Source organism: Fulmarus glacialis, unplaced genomic scaffold, assembly GCF_000690835.1.
Source record: "Fulmarus glacialis isolate BGI_N327 unplaced genomic scaffold, ASM69083v1 scaffold33641, whole genome shotgun sequence".
Taxonomy (NCBI): Eukaryota; Metazoa; Chordata; class Aves; order Procellariiformes; family Procellariidae; genus Fulmarus; species Fulmarus glacialis.
Genome location: NW_009193996.1, coordinates 52,384 through 69,936, shown reverse-complemented (window position 1 = coordinate 69,936; position 17,553 = coordinate 52,384). Strand labels below are relative to the sequence as shown.

At 39.0% G+C, this 17,553-nt stretch overlaps 1 protein-coding gene across 1 annotated transcript in view; it reads left to right on the top strand.

Moving 5' to 3' along the window:
• Positions 1 to 1,841: 1,841 nt before the first annotated feature.
• The window catches only part of LOC104083953 (suppression of tumorigenicity 18 protein), a gene marked incomplete at its 5' end in the record, with an annotated part of 32,561 nt that continues 16,849 nt past the window's right edge, over positions 1,842 to 17,553 (top strand). The window contains 3 exons of the mRNA XM_009587628.1: positions 1,842 to 2,053; positions 10,611 to 10,856; positions 16,895 to 17,010. Coding sequence (XP_009585923.1) covers positions 1,842 to 2,053; positions 10,611 to 10,856; positions 16,895 to 17,010 — 574 coding nt within the window. The remainder of the gene's footprint in view (positions 2,054 to 10,610; positions 10,857 to 16,894; positions 17,011 to 17,553) is intronic.

The window sequence follows — 17,553 nt, the reverse complement described above, 5'->3', positions numbered from 1 at the left end:
TCTTTGCATAGATGTATGTCTATTTCACAGGTTCATTTCAAGGAAAAAATTATTTAAATGTTTTTATACAAATGCAAATCCATACATATGCAATTTATGTATAATGTATATCAGGGTTGAAGTTTACAGCCTGTTGTTCTTGCAAAGATTGCAGTGTGCAGTTATTATTTTAACGGAAAGCTGAAAGTAAAAGAGCAGGTGAGTGCTTTAACTATGCAAATATACAAAAGTTGGCAATAAGAAGCTGATGATGTAGTGATTGGTTCAGCGTCCTATGTAAACATGTAGCTAGCCAAAAGCCCATCTTTAGCCCTCTGTGGATTCTGCACTTATAAACTCGATTTGTTAACAAAACATGAACCCTTCAGAGCCTGCTTTTTATTTTTTTTTAATCTTTTAGGGTGAGTAATGGAAAATGCACTTTTTTGCTCTTTAATAACTTGAAGTTAGCTGTAGTGACTGCTAAAAATGTAGACCCTCTTGCTTGTGCTATAGTTTTACAGCAGGATAGATAAATCCTTTTTCATTTGCACTGGAGAAAGGGAGAACTGAATCATGAGGCTTTTATGTATTGCTCTACTGAGATGCCTCCGGTACTTAGAAAACTGAATATGGCATTCAGCTACAGTCAGTGCACACATACAAGCATTTCTCTTAGAGCATCCCAGGTTTGAGGAAAGATGAGTTCTTCAATGTCTTGTGTAGGTCTTAGCATTAAAATGCACTTAGCCAAAGCTCTACATCCAAAGGGATCCAGTGCCTTGGGGCTCAGATCTTTATGGAGCAAGCAGATGGCCATACGCAGACATGTTCTTGGTGTATCTGGGTGTAGGCTGAGAAATTGGATTTTGCTTAGTTTATCTTTGTAGGACACTGTGAAATCCACAGACAAAAGAAGCAATTATTGCTTACTAAGAGCTGAGATCATGGTACTGTGTTTTCCCTGCAACAGTTAATGACATCTCAAGCTCCAAAATCCATAACAGGGAGCAGAGTTCTTTCTACCTGTTTTAGAGCAAGTGCTGCTGATGGAGCAGAAATCAAAGAACCACACACACCACTTTTGTCTGTGAAAGTGCTTTTCTGTTCACCTGTTAGTTTTTCATTCTCAACGGACCTCTTTGTGCCTAGTAAATCTGTGTAGTATTCCAAAAGATAGCCAACATAAGACAGTGAGCTAAGATCAGTTTTATTCTGAAGGCTCATTGTCTTTTTTTTTTTTTTTTAATTGATTAAAGGGTAGACTTAAATTTCTAAAAATTTCCACAAAATCAGTACTGAATATTCCTAACAGATAGTGTTCTTATCCGATTGCTCCAGTTCATTCAAGAGCCTGGTCTTGTTCTCCTTACTCACATAAGCAAAGCTATTTAAATAAAAGACTTATTCATTTAAGTAGGGTAAGCAGTGTTGTTTTAGCTAAGACTGGACAAGTCACTGTTGTTTTTTTACACAATAGAGCTCCAAGAGGAAGCCTTCATAAGGGTACATTTACAATTGCATTTGCCCACCAGTGTCATCAGGTCATGATGGATAACACACTAACGCTTGTTCAGTCTTTCCTTGGACATCACTGCTTTTAATGCCTGAGTAAAGAATGAGTGAAATCTGAGTAAAAGTCTTAGATGCTTTGTTGAAAGATGTTTATTTGTTGGGTAAATATTAAATTATCATGTTTCCGAAGCCATTTTTACAGCAAACCCCTACTGCCAATAGGAAATGGATTGTTTAAAATGTATTCTTTGAATATTTTAATGTATGAAACTGTAGTCTGAGAAACAAAACTATTTAATGGGAAAAATCTCATACGTGCAATTGCTAATCAAATCTCTCTTCAACAGCAAAGCATTTTTCAAATCCAGTGAAATTTTCTAATCGACTGCCTAGTGCTAGCGCCCACACACAGAGCCCTTGCCATGCCAACTCTTATAGCTACGGTCAATGTAGTGAAGACACCCACATAGCAGCAGCTGCTGCTATCCTGAACCTTTCCACCCGCTGCAGGGAAGCAGCAGAGATCCTCTCCAACAAACCACAGAGTCTGTCTGCCAAGGTAGGGTAGTCCAAGAACCTGGAGGGTGTGCTAGCTACTGAACTGTGCGAATAAACTGTCTTTCATGTTAGTGACTGCATTAAATCCCCAAAAAGGAGGCTTCTGTTTGCATGAGAGACAGAGAAAAAATCAGTAATGTAGTGACCAGTTCTGATAAAAATAAATAAATAGCAGGATTATGTTGTTACTCTTTTCATAATTGAGCCCTAAATACAAGGGGGGAGTTTTGTGGGAGGAAAAAAAGAAGGATATTTGAAATCCAGCAACAATCTGTGATGGATAATGAGTTAGATCTGTTTAAAGAGGGAATTTTCCTCCCTCTGAAAGCTGCCATAAGCGATCATTTTGGCGGCTGATTAAAAAAAAAAAAATCATGTGATTAATCAAGGTGATAATTTGCTAGCAATGGAACAGAACTACACCTATTGAGTCTGTTGTCTTTGGAGCTCATGACAGTTTGACAAGGTGTAGGGAGGGAAATAACAACTGATTTTGGTAAAATTCTCCTTTCTGCTGGCAAGAGAGGAGAATCAGGCCCACAGCGGTTGGAGACAGATAATTTGTGCAAGTCTGTCATAATGGAAAGCTGCCTAATATCATAGATGTTTGTGTGGCTTTCATGTTTTGGTTTCTGCTCTGCGTTTCCTCACATATCTTTATGATTTACAAATGGTACTGTGTGAGCTATGAGCCTTATTTTCTGTGCCATTATATAGTATTATACTGCTGATGAAAACAGACAAGATTTTCTTCTGATGACCGTAGTTGTGGGAGCACTGTTGTTTTATTATTTGTATTAAAGTCAGACATGCTCCACTGCAATGAAACTTTTGAGAGCTCTGTGTAGATGAGTGGGTACCATTAGAAGAACTTGAGAAGAAATCATCGGGGAGTGAAAAGAGGTAGATTTATCAAAACACAAAGTAGCAGGTGTGTTTCTGCTGTGGGACTTTGAGTCATGATGTGCGCTCCAAAAGGCAGCTGACCTATTTCTCTGCAAGTCAGTGTCGCTCTACCTTGTCTATTGTAGCATCAGGCTCAGTCTGGCTAGAGGTGGCTTCCACAGCTGTTGCTTTACAATTTGGTTGGGTCTTCATTCACCATTGCTAAGAGGTTAGCTGTTATTCTTTGAGGGGAATACTTGTTTTACCATCAGCATAACACCTTGTTAGGTATTCCAAGCCTTGCTCCTTTGCAGAGTGGTATCCTCTACTTTGCTGCCATTGATTTCCACTTGTGAAGTCTTGGATCTTGAAGCCAATGTTGTGAGATGCCCCAGAGTCTGGGGGTGTGTAGAGTGTGTCCACATGCATCCCCCATAACACAGACATTATCTGTCCCAAAGATTGCTCATGGAACCTTTTCCAGATGACAGATCCATCCCTGATACATGCTGCAGAAAGCTCCTTCCGCTGGTCTTCAATAGAGACTTCTTATAGCAGGGAAATGGAAACCGATGCCAATGGCTGGATTAAATTGCTGCCGCAGCCTTTGGCTGACCTCAGCAATAGACCTTCTTGCCAGAGAAGAGCAGTAAAGGGACCAGGCATAACCCAAAGATTTTCTCCTCTGTACCTGCTTCACAGTTGCCAAATCATGAGGAAGGTTTGAATGGAAGTGAACATAATAGTAACGATATGGAGGGACACTTGGGGCACATAGCTTCCTCCTCTTTCACAGCCAGGAATCCAGCCTAAAAGAAAATCACCTGCATACCTTGCTATCTGCCTGCCTCCACTTTTGCCAGACTTTCTGGAGGGCATACTGCTACAAAACATCTGACACAAGAATCAGAATTAGCTTCTGGCCAGAACACAGGCAAGTAAGCCCCAAACAGATTTGGTTGCCAAAACCACACAAAACCCATTTTTATTTGGTTTTGGCTATTTATTACTTTTATCATTCAGGACTCAAACAAAAAATTGTGGAAATAAATCTCTAGACTCTCTTCAATGAAGATGCTTTATTATTTTAAAATATGAAGCAAAAAATAAGGCTAGTTTCTGTCTAGCTATCAATGTTTCTGAATTGTTTTGTAGCTGGTATTGGCCGCAAAGGTAAATGTTTAACTGTTAGAATATCTTACATATTTTTTGATCATAAAAAACATCTCTTGAGGCTTTACCAGTGTTTGGACTCAAATAATGCAGCATCAACAGATGACTACAGAGTTAATGATTTCCTTTTACTACTCGTGATAGCGCACACATTCACCAGGTCTGAAAATACCTGTGTGGGGTGGCTGTGTTCAGAGCCCCATAGTATCAGACCTCTCAGCCCTGCCCCTTGCCACATTCCTTTGTTCCTTTGCCTAAGAAAACCTGATTAGCATCATCCATACTTTAGCAGATCAAAGCTGCTGACTTGTAAAGGTGTTTGCTCTTATGTGAGCATCAGGCAGCCTCCCAGCAATCCAAGCCATGACGCTTTGCGGGTGGGAGACAGCGTGGTGGTAGAGGCAGGGCCATTGGGGCTGCAGAGGATTTCCTGGACTTGCAGTAAATCCTTTGCAAGTTACACAATTGTCAGAGCTGTAAAACCATTGTGTTTCTAAGTTTTAAAAGCACAACTTGTACTTCAAACATTTCAAGCAAGTGTCATTTTCTTGTATTCGCTCAAGGCATGCATACGTTGCCTTGCTTAAACAGGTGGGGAGAACTCCAAAACATTGTTTAGCACAAGTGTATTCCTGAAGTAATTTTTTTTCTTTCTGTCTCTCAAATTTTATTTCTTGACCTCCAGAGTGTTGTCCATTTTTTAATAGTTGGATGTTTTACCTTGAACGTTCACCACTTTTCTGTAAATATAGATAACACTTAAATGAAAAGTGAGTATTTTTTACAGCACAGTTCCAAATTTCATAAATTTAATGGATTTTCAGATATGTATCTCACATTCTCTACATATTAGTTCAAAAGGGAGAGTCTAAGCCAAAAGAAGGGAGAGAAGGATAGTGGGAGTAGAGAAATCAGATTACATATTAGCAGTACCGTTGGTAAGGAAAACTTTACAAAAAGATCTAATGTACAAAGGTGATCCGCCAAATACTTCTAGATTAAAATTCTGAATTTATAAATTAAGCAATTGAAAGAATAAATTTATTCTGAAATGGGCAGTAAAATGGATCCTAAGCTTTCTCTGTGAATTACTTATCAGCTGCATACAAAATGCTAAGATCATCAGATACCTTGGTGATACTTTTCAAAAAAATAATTAATACCACATTAATGTTACATTGTCTGAGCCATTCAATCCCACAGGTGCAGACACCTGGGACTGTAGTAAACTGTTCCCTGAATATAATCCTGATCAGCCAATTCTCATGTGGTCTGTACCCCAAACCAGTCTCCTGGTCTCCGTTTGATTTGCACCTTACGTAGCTTCATTCAACTCCCACTGAAGTAAACAGAAGGACTCCCCTAGAAGGCTTAGCCTGCAGTTTCTAGCACAGTGCAAGGTATACATCATCATAACATGCAGGGATCTTCCCTGTTTACAGCCCTCACCACATTCACGTCTCAGAGAGGTAGCTGCAAGCAATACAGTTTATCTGTATCCTCATCACTACTGCTTGCCAAATATTTTGTTGACTGTTTTGGTGGTTTTCCCACCTGTTTAGACAAAATGGCATATGCACACTATGACTTGAAAGAAAACAAAAAATGACACTTGCTAAAAATGTTTAAAGTTCAAATTCTGTTTTTGAACAAAACTATGTCATCTCTCCATTCTTGGATATTGATGATGGTGATAATTACATCAATTATTTCAACAATGTAGTTAGTACTCAGCATGTTTGTCAGGCAGTCCTTTACTCCAAATACCTTAAAGCCTAAATACAGATGAAAAATCAGCCAAGAATATCACTAGGTACCATCCTGTTACACTGCTGTGCATACTGCTCCTTGAGTACATTCTTGGCTGCCTTTTTTTAATTTGAGAATTGCTCTGAGCTGAAATTGTGACTTCATTTGTGTCTCAGATGTTGCTGGGCAGTTACAAATTTTCTTATTTTGAACCCAAATTAGTATTTTAGTTTGCTGCAGAAGAACTCAATTGCTTAAATTTAAGTCTGAAGCATTGAGGACTATGTGCATGTGTTTTTATTGTTTGGGAACAGAAAAGATTGTACTCTCTTGGATGGAGTTGCATTAAGAATTGTATTCATACATATGGCAACATACTAGTTCCAGAGATACTCCCAATACCAGAACTGAAGAGCCCTTTTGAGCTTTCCAAACCAGACTGAACTGCTAGTGGGAATGCAAAATCATTGATAGTGTTGTTTCTTTGGACTTACTTAGTATTAAGTTGTACAGCTGATGCCAACAAAAGAATACGTAAAACCCCTTTGTATGTAATGATACAATCTCCCTAAGGTCAGGTTTCAAATAAGATTCATGCAGACACAATAATTCACTCTTTCTGATCCAGGTATGAGATAAAGCTTAACTTGTAATCGTTACTGGAGAAACACTGCAGAGTATTAAATGTTGTGAGTGATCAGATGGACCAAAAGTGTATGAAAAAAAGCAGGAGTAATTTATCATAAAAAACAACATCCTTTATTGTCCTAGCTGATGTAGTTCAGTTCTAAGGACAAGACTTAATAATGTACTAGAAAATATTCTGTAATATTTATGCCATAAGATAAAGGAGGCTGAAAGAGCTTGACTTTAAAATACAAAGCACTTGAAGACGATAGAGACCATTTTTTTGTTTACATATTTATACTAGACTTCATTTTAGATATTCATAGTAGAGTACCACTTGTACCTTATCTTTTCACTGAATAGATCCTGGAGTAAAGAAAATATGCGTCAGTCATTTTTCTCTCATTTTTTATTCTGGAGTCCTTTTTCCAGCTGCTTGTAAAACCTGTGGGGCTGACTATGCTGTCACTGATGTGGGCGTAGATAAGGAGTAACCTGAATTTAATTACCATGTGTATCCTCTCACCCTTGTTGCTTTTTCTTCATTGTTTCAGTGGATTTTTTCCTGGTTTACACCACTGTTAATGTAAATGTAAATGTAAATGTAAATGTAAATAAGATCAAAATCAGGCTCCAAAGATTTACAAAGCTGCAAAATAATATAAGTTAGGAAATAATAAGATACATTTACATCTTTATTTTGCTTACATTTTTAAGGAAGAATCAGCACAGTTGACGTTGTTTTTGCAGCTATATTTTAAATATGTCATGGTAAATGGATAAATACAGGCCTGTTCACACACACACTAAAGTTGACAGTAATAAGATCTTGCCTTCACTGAGGAGAACACAGCCTTTACAAGTCTGAGCTAACCATAGTAAGTGCCATTTTCTGTCAGCATGTCATAGCACTGCTCTAGCATTTTTTGCCATTTGCCATTTTTGTCTTTTTAGTTCCATTTTAAAATTAATGTAAAAATAAACATGGTAAAACAAGCAAAGGAGACATATTGAGAGGAGGGTGGGATGAGAGTAGGAATGAAAACTGGAGCAATATCTCTGACTATCCTCTCTTTTTGCTCTGCCATTTGGAGTTTGCTATGAAGGCAGCAAAGTGATAGCTCTTTTATAACATTCTGAATAAAAAGCTATGCTGTAAACGTGTAATCCATCCTGCGATGGGCAAAAGGGGATATTTTTTCCATGACTATATTTAATTGTTGCGTGCATCTGTGAGCTCACTTAAACCCCATCTGTACGCTACTTCACAAACACACAACCCAGCCTTCCCTGAGCAGAATTGGGTGCATGTTGGACAACCCAACTTCTACGTGAATTTCAGGAAAGTGCTGAGGAAGCTTTAAATATCCATGTTAGTAAATGTTCTAAATCCATGTTAGTAAATCAGCCAGAGCTCCTTGCTGTGGCTAATGGTATCTGTTTCCCAGAGACAATATGTTTCCTGATATTTTTCTACGTACACTTTCACCGAGGAGGTGATTGATTTTGGTCCTTTTTGTTGTCACTGTTGCCTTCTGAGTAGTTGATATTTTGTTAGTGACAGAGAATCTGCACTATTTATGGGTTTTGCACTATAAAACTACTGCAGCCCAGTCACATGGCTTCCTTTCCTAAGCCATCTGTCACAGAGGTCTGGAATTTTATGTGAATGTTGGTTGTGCAGACTTAACCCAAGTTTTTTTATTATGAAAAATGTCAGCAACTACAATATTTAGCATTTTACTTTACATTGGTCATTAAACTTGATTACTGTAGCTCTGTTTCATTGCTATAGTTACATAGCAATTATGAAGCCAAAAAACACTGGGGCAATCATGGCAGAGCTATATTGTCAGATCCTGGAGTGTGCGCTTGGCACTGATATAGTTAATATCTTGGATTTTTGTAACTAAGGTTTATTAATGCTGGTATAAAAATGTATTTGATATTATACAGATGGCATAAGATGTTGTGGTTACTAAGTTATTATCCAGGATAAGCTGCACTGTCAAATTCAGGGCTTAAAACTATCACAGGAGATTAAACTGTTTACTAAAAAGGGGCAGAAAGATATAACCAAAGCATCTTAGTATGAACATATTAGAAGTGTATTTACTTCCCATAAATATAATAAAACATTTCTCTCTTTAAGCTGTATGATTGAAAATGTGAACTTTGCTATGCAGGAGAAACAAACATAAGAGGTGCCTGAGTTTCTGAACCGGGGGCAAGCAGATGGCTTGGTAGTGCTTCAGTCTAGGCGGGCATCTGTCTGAGGCCCATGGATACAAAATGGAGTCAGGATGCCTGAGTGAGAAGAGATCGCTGGGCCCTAAATTTTCAACTCCTACCAACATTTTCCTTCTGATTAAAAAGATTTCATCAGATGCATTTTACCTTTAAATGAGTCACCACTGGCAGTGGTAGAAGACATGCACGAAGGAAGCTTGTGCCTTCAGTCCAACCGGGGTGGCCATGTCACACTTTCACTACAGGGGAAGAATTCCCTGTTTCGCCACAACTGTTTTTAAGATCCTCAAGCAAGGATAAGTTTCACTGCCCTATCTTTAACCATTAAATGGTTGACTAATCATCAAACTCCAGCAATAGTTAATGGGAAGAAAGAGAAAGGGACTCTTTCTGCCAGTGTCTCACCTCTTCCTAAGGAAGAGGTCTAAGGAAGATGGAAAAACTTGCCCCCTGGACATACCTGCCTCTTTTCCACTTACAACAGAGTGTCTAGGTGATTCACTTATGCTACGGGTTTACTTTTATATTACTTGAGGTAGGAAGTCTCAATCTGGGCTTATACGACTGTCTCCTACAGTTATACAGCATCTAACACATCTAGTCCCAAATTCCCAAGTGGTATCTGAGCTTTGTGGTGATGACAATAACAGGAAGACACAGAGCAATGCTAATTACAGCATTCTACATGTGTAGATCTATGGCGTTGTTATTTATCTCTACAGTCTTTGAATGTTTTCCACCTTATTCAAGGCAACACACAGAACGAGACTACCAAGTGCTCCTCTAGAAGCCACCTCTTTCATCTCTTCCCCTACTTGACTTTAGTAATTGCTGGCAATAGCAAGGACTAGTCTTATACTCATCCTTATATACACAATATGTCCATATGCAGTGCTGCGTATGGAGCATGAGGGGAAATTTTTTGTTGCTTCCACTAGTAAGTTGCACTTTCAGGAGCTTTTCATCATTCCAAGAAGAGCGTTTGTACTCTTTTTCTGTGGTCAGACAGGGTAAGGCAGGACAGTGAGCTTTCCTTCTTTCGTTCTTCTTGTACAGCTGAGCAGCACTTGCCCCTTCTTGTGAGCAGGAGCTGCTCTGAGAGCTTCTCCTGGCCTGGAAAGAGAAGTTGGGTCTCTCCCCAGACTGCACACACCCCTGCAATCAGAGGCTGCCCTTTGCTGTACTTCCCAGGTAGCAAAGGCTTTGTTAACTCGTGCTGAAGGTCTCCATCAGGGAGAACCTCCTAAAAATCCTCCTGTGGCTCCCAGTCTAGTGGTCTCAGTGCAGACCTGTGCCTTAGTGGCTTAGGCAAACTATGGTTAAGGCAATACATTATTTTGAGTGAGGTACAAAACCCTAGTGAATTTTTTTCCTATTGTGCTACTTTTAGGCATACTTCTTCCCCCCTCCTTCTCTCCCCCATGATGCAGATGTTGTAATATTTCCGGGGTGTGGGGGGAAGGGAGGATATGTAATAGTAATGCTGTTGATGACCTAAACAATGCATTAATGCTTTTAACTGTGAATTGGGGTCATAGTTCTCTGTAAGAGTGAAGAGATCAAGAAGATTTAAAGCTAAACTTTTTTTAAATAAAACTAGATTTAGGGTGTATAGGTTATGGTTTAGAAGCATCTTATTTAAATTCTGCTTACTATGTTTAAGCTGAGATGCAGGGATACCATTACTGAAGCTACTTTTAAGTCTGCCTAAGAGTTGGACATTAACTGATATAAATCGAAAAGCTGGTTTTACATTCAGATAAATTTAAATAAAAGCATGCATTTATATTTATCCTTTAAAAGCACCACATGGTTATGTTGCAGCCTCACCATGTCCATAGTTAAACATGTCTCTGTTTCCTGTTGCATGTCAGGGAGCTGAGATAGAAGTGGATGAAAATGGCACTCTGGATTTGAGCATGAAAAAGAACCGAAGCCAAGACAAAGTTATGCCTCTCACTTCTTCCAGCACAGCAATTTCCACTCCTTCCTCTTCTCCTTTCAAAACAAGCAGCATCCTGGTAAATGCAGCCTTCTACCAGGCTCTTTGTGAACAGGAAGGCTGGGATACACCAATCAACTACAGCAAGACCCATGTCAGGAAAGAAGAAGAAAAAGAGGTATTTTTTCAGTTTCTGAGTGACAATTTCCCTTGGATGAGTGGCCATATGATGACCAATCTAGTGCAGTTTAAAGGGAATCAATTTGCACAGGTAGAGATCTGTGAACATTGAGTTGGCTTTAATGCCCTCTCAGATGTGGCATAAAAAATCACTACTCACTTTGAAAAATCTTTTTCTCAGACCCTACTTTCAGGGGTTGAAAACAAACAACTGTTGATTTCAGTATGGGTTGTGAAGTCTCTAAGATAAGGAAATCAAAGCTATTCACAACTAGAGACGTTTTTTAAAATTTTCTTCCTAATAGCTCAGTCCTGTAGCACACACACCCAAATGACTTAGGGATCACTCAAAAAAAGAAAGAAAAGAAAAGAAAAGAAAAAAAGACAGTTGTTTTGTGCTGAAACTTAAAGTAATTTTTCCACACCAACTCTTTGTAATTCTAGATAACTCATTATCTAAGTATTTAAACATATACTTAGACCTTGCCTGCAATATTCTTTCAATGGAAAACTTTTTATTTTACGTTTAACATACTTCAAGAAATCTCTGCCAGTGAGTCTTTGATCTCACAAGTGAGTCTAGTGGTCCAGAAGTTAGTCTGAGAGCACAAATTCAGAAATAAAAATTTTTTAGGAATTCATTCCTGAAGGGTTTGGTTACAAGTAGCACAAGAGGGTATGTACATACTTTCCACCAATTGTGATATTTTTTATCCCATAATGAAACAGCATAGAAAAACTAGATGAGTATAAAAAAGTGATTTGCCTTTTCAGCCTGTCCTGGGAAATGTAAAAGCCCAAACTTGAAACTGCAGTTGCAGGAACAAAGATGAGCAACTACAATTTCAGCAAATATTTTTATTTAGTAACTTTCCAACTTGTATGGCTAATCTTCTAGACTGCCACTTCCAAGCTGATAATTGTCTTGATTTTGGTTTTGTTTCTGTTTTGCTTTTTCATGTCTTTTTATCCTACCTTTTATCCTACCTGGCAACATGGCAGCATAGTCTCCTTTCTTTGTCTTTCTTTCCTGTTCTTTTATTTTGCTGGCAAGTTTGGTTTTATTTTTTTCTCTTGAGCCTGACTGTCAGAATATGGATTGCTTGCATTTTTCTTAAATCAGGAAGGGACCAACAGCACCTTTAAAGGCTAATTAGGTAAAATCTTGGTAATTAACATAGGCAAACCTGAGTGATAGCTTTCTGAAACAGAAAAATCTCCCAATTTGGAGTTTTTATTCAAATACATTTCCTCCCTATTTGGTTTTATATATCAAATAATAACATTTGAACATTATATTTATTACAAAATTATCTTTTGTTCAGATATCAAAACTGGCACTTCAAGAAGACATAGATAGGGTTAAATCTATTTAGGACTGAGGTTAGGGATCCAGGCTTCCAGTTCCAAAAGTACCTGAAAATAAAAGATGGTTCAGCTGTGTGAAGAAAAAAATCTGTCAGCACTGGGTAGAGACCTGTCATAATGACACCTCTGAGACAGTTTGCACCACGCTGGATCATTTCTTGGAGGCTGGGTTGTCTTGAAGAGCACTTTGTCGTCACCTCTGTGGGGCTGATGATGCTCCTTACCTCAGCAATGAGAGCAGGATCCCTGTATCAGGGTTTTGGAGCGGGTTTCACACGAGGTGGCAGGCTGAGGGCTCAGGCTCTTCCCCATTCATGCCGCATAATGTGCAAGCACATCCAGCTTTGAGAGAACCGCCTTGCTGCAGGGGATCAATCGGTGTCGCAGACTTGGCAAGGGGCCTGTCCTGCTGCTCCTCCTCCCTGCTGCCACCGCAGATCAGCGAAAAAGCCATGGCAGGAGCACCTCCGCAGCCCCCCCAATGCCTGCTCAACTTTTGGAAGGCCTCACTGGGTGGCTAGCTGCTTCCCTCTCCCTCACAGGGAGCTGGAGGCATCAGCCGACTACCCGACAGGACATAAAGATCCGCGTTCAGGCATTCTTGCCCCTTGCACTCGGTGCTTTGACACTGTGCAGTTTGTCCTTAATCAAGGATCTGGCCCCAGACCTCTGCTGTGAGCTTTTGCCATCCCAGGGAGCATTGACATGTCCAGTGATCCCAGGGCCAGAGGCTTTGTTTTGTACATCGAAGACTGGCAGTTATCCTCACGCAAAGAAAATGACTGATTATATCTATTTCTAATTCATTGTTATCTGGTTCATATGCACAACAGTTGCTTAATTTTGGTGGTAATTTCCAGAAAATATTGTCTCTCTCTCTCTCAGCAAAATAGCCTGTCCAGATGCCCCCTTAAAAAAAAAAAATCTGAATTTGGAAAAAGCTCAAAATCTCTCCAAAAGGAAAGCACTGAGAAATAACTAGAGCTGTCAGTTAGTTCAACTGTCAGTTCTCCAAAGATTTCAGGGCTTAAAAATGTTAAAAGTGCCAGATGCTATTATCTGTTATTCATGTTACCATTTTGTTCTGGTCTTTGCTGAAATCAATATAAACTTCCATCTGTACATTAATAGAGTTTTATTGCTTGCTTGCTTTCTGAAATGTGCATGCGTGAATACACACATGCTCTTTGCAGAAAATAGTAGTGTTTGGACTGATTGGGCTGGTTCTGATTTTCCTTCTAGTCTGGAATTCTTCAGACTTTTAATAGCATTTAGTTATAAATCTGTTCACATGGGAAAGGAAAAATTATACATAAGATTGGACTTGACTAGCTGTGATGATCATCACCTAACAGACCAAAAAGTGGGAAGTGCTAAAGGTGTTTTCCCAAAGGATTATCTCTGGCTCTAAAGCTAAATCGCTGAAGAAGCACACAAGCCAAAGCATGGTGCTCTGTGCTCATTCCTAAGTGCAGAGGACCAAAAAATATTTGGTCTTTAGGCATGAACTATGCATTTCAGACAGATGCAGTCCCTTTCGGGCCACATATACTGATGTAGGGTCCTAGAAAGGCAGAGTTTCAGTATTCTTCTGCCTGCATTCCCTTTGCACTGTCTTTCTTTTGCAGCTTCTACACATCTGAAGATTTCATGCTGCTTAAATAATACCAAGTGTTCCACAAGGTGCTAAGACAATGCTGGAGAAATCACCTGTTTAAATGTCTATATGTCTCCCTCATTCCTGGGGAATATACTAATGGATGTTAACTAGGAAACAAGCTGTATTCCCACTTTGGTCCTTATTAGATTTTTTCTTTTTCAAAAGAGCAGTTACTATGAAATTGTAGGGGTTTATGTATGTATGTATGTGTATAGCTATTGGTTTAAAAAAATTACAAATCTTAATAAGTCAATTCAGGAAATTCACAATTAAGATTTGAAAAAAATGGATTATTTCAAAGATAGAAAATGAAAATACTGCAATTCTAAACTTCTGGTATCAGTTATGCTGGTGGCTGTAGATGTACTCATGTCAAACTTCATCTTGCAATCTTATTTTTGTTAAATGATTCAGTGAAACATCATTAAATGAAGCTGTGAACTGCAATGCTGTAGTATTTTGTCAAGCCTTGATATACGTAATTCTCAATCAGTCCTCTCTGTGCAGCAGGTATCGGACAGTGACATGATGAATAGCTCACAAAAGTTTCTGGTCCATCACCAGCAAAAGGTCAAGAGATATCTTCCATTTTTGATAAAGAACACAGCTATATATAGGAAAATATTAATAAACCCTGCAGCACAAACAGTTACAGCTACTCTTGTTTGCTGCAGGTGCATCCTGAGGTACATCACACAGCTCAGGACCCCAGTGGAGTGCCAGAGTGGTCTTTCCACCCCCCTCTACTCCAGGCTCATCTCAGTTGGACCTTTGACAAGAAGTGGAGGAGGCTGATGTGTGCCTGGTCTTGATACAGTTAGGATCCAGCCAAGGCATGCACTAAATTTTTAGAAACACAGCACTGGTCCTCAGTTCAGTGCTACAGATGTAGCCTATCGGAGTTAGCTGATAGAGAGAAAACTGATAAGCTAGCCTTCTTTAACCGCCATTACATTAAATGGAAACCACCCTACCCGTGTTTTTTGAAGTTATTTTGACATCTGACCCCTTGCAGCTGGCAACAGAGGGTCCACCATTTTGTTGCTTCTTTTGGGAGCTTTTGATTTTACAGTGACTTACACTGGTGATTATCCCTGTAAGAGCTTGCATTTATATGTATATAAGAAAAGCAGGTGAGAACTTGTGGACAGAGAGAGTCAGGAACTAGAATCCTCATTCTGCAGATTGCAGTGGCAAAAACACCCTCATATGCCACTAGAACCAGGATTTAACTCAATGTTGGAAAACAGTCTTTGAGGTTTCTTGAATCTTAAACAAAGCTGGCATTCATTTTTCCACTTTTGGTTTTTAGCATTTACGTTTCCATGTTTGGAGGACTTTCAACTATTTATTATTTCTGTATTAACATTTTAACATTGTTTTTAATTTCACTTTTACTCCTTATCTGAAGTTTTCCTTTAGAAATAAAATTCTAAAAACCTGAAATATATCAGGGTTTTTTTATTTAAAATAATTACTCGATAATTACTATTTTAAAAGCTGAATATATGTATTTTTGTTTTCTATATTTGTAGCAGATGAGATTATTCTGAGACAAACTAACCCCACAAATGTGGTTGCAAAAATCAGTAGTAATTGATATAGCAATAATATGGCATGGTTTCTATATGTATGTGTAGTGGGAGTTTCAGCAGGCAGTAGGTAGCCAGTACCAGAAAGCAGAAGGAAGTCATATTGAGGATCCAGTCTCCAAACAGGCAAAGATGAGCTGCCAGAATTGAGTACCATATGGAAGCTTTATCAGAAGAAACACCCCCGCAGAGCTTACAAGTCCCGTTAGGCAGAATCTCCATTTTCAGTCCAGATTCTCCTCAGCCCTCTGCTCTGTGTTAACAGCTCTGCAGACATCCCTGCCCCTCCGTCCTGGCACGTTCGTCAGCTGCACAAGCCCAGAGCATCTACGGCACCAGCCCCGTGAGTTTAGCAAGAGCTGGGAGCTTCTCCCCTCAACCACAGGCAGCAGTTTCTGCTCCTACAGACGATAATCTCTGGGCAATACCTACCTGAGTATTGGAATGGAGTCACAAAACCGACATGAAGTCCCAGAAGGGATTAATACAGATTTGATAATTGACGCTATGGGCTTTGGAGGATTCTTGAATGATAGAATATCCACAGAGCATCCTTCCAGACAGGAAATACTTATCCTTCATAAAAATAATAATAATTGAAGGCATTAATTCTCAAAACAGTATAAACCAAGCTATTTTGAAGTGATCAAAGAAAACTTTTCAAAAAATAAAAATGTAATTTCCTTTCAGGACTCCAGATTTCCAAAATGCCTTCCCATGGGAGTGAATACTCATGGTCCATGCCACCCATCAAACAGCACTGTAGCAGTGATGTTTTTAATCTACAAATAGTAGAAATCAAGAACTACCCTTAGCAGCCTGCTACTAAGAAAATTTCAAAGCTGTTTTGTTCTTATGATTTTTTATTTTAGCAAGAATGTGCTCTTTGAATAAGGTGTCATTCAGTTCTAAAAAGCTTTGCATTTACATATGTTTATGTACAATAGGTTTTTTTTAATTTATGATTGTAATTTTGTAATTCACAGTACAACGGTACTCACTTCAACTGTATACAAAACTGTACCTTCACAGAAAAAACAAGAACATACTTGCTGAAGTCTTGTTTGGCTCTATATATTCAACAACTGCTTTTATTTTCTCTGTGTATTTTTCTTTGGTTTTTATCACCATTTTATAAATCTAAACCAAATTTTCCCTATGTGCAGCTTAAAACAGCATCCACCTTCAGAAATACTTTCACAATTATACAGTTCAACATTTTTAAAAGTCTACCTATGAGATCCTGAAATTATGATGTACTAAACTTTCTTCATCTCTCTCCATTATTTCTTAAGACTTCTTTTTTAATGTTTCCCAAGAGATTCTCTTCTTGCCAGAGCAAGTTATTTGTTGTATATGTGGGAGACCTTGAAGAGAGAAACCTTCCTTCTGTCACATTCTCACCTAATATTTCAGAAAGATCCAGTGAGCTCTCCAGAAAACATGGAAGAAAAGAAGTATCCAGGAGATGTCTCCATACCAAGCCCTAAACCCAAGCTCCATTCAAGAGATCTCAAAAAGGAACTCATCACGTGAGTCACAAAAGATGCCATGTTTTCTTCTGCCCCGCTAAAGACTGATTACGACATTGTTCTGAGTGCTGGTTTGGAGCAGATTTGCAGGAGCTGAGCAGGGAGACTTGCATGACAGTTCACGGCAGGTAGTTCCCTGTTGCGTCTATGCAACTGGGTAGACGTGAAGTTTGGAGCTGAGGCAAGCCAGGGTAGGCCTGGGCGTTTGGGCAGATTCATGACTAATGTTATACTGGGTATCACTCCTTATTCCTCCGATAGATAGGTAAAAAATGGGCAACAGCTCCTTCTACAGAACACACAGTTTTGTAGTGTGCTACAGATCAGCTGTGCTAATGCTTACATAATTAAATAAACTTTATTCGAACAATCGTCATCATAGATCCACTGTTGAGAGTGCGGAGAAGTGCTGGGAACTTCTCATATAGGAAACATGCAAAGTTCATAAAAGGTAAAACACAGGACAGGAGCTGCCCAGTGTTTTCCAACCTGAACCAAATCTACGTTTAAGTCCTTCATCTGCTTCATTCAAAGCAGAGTTAG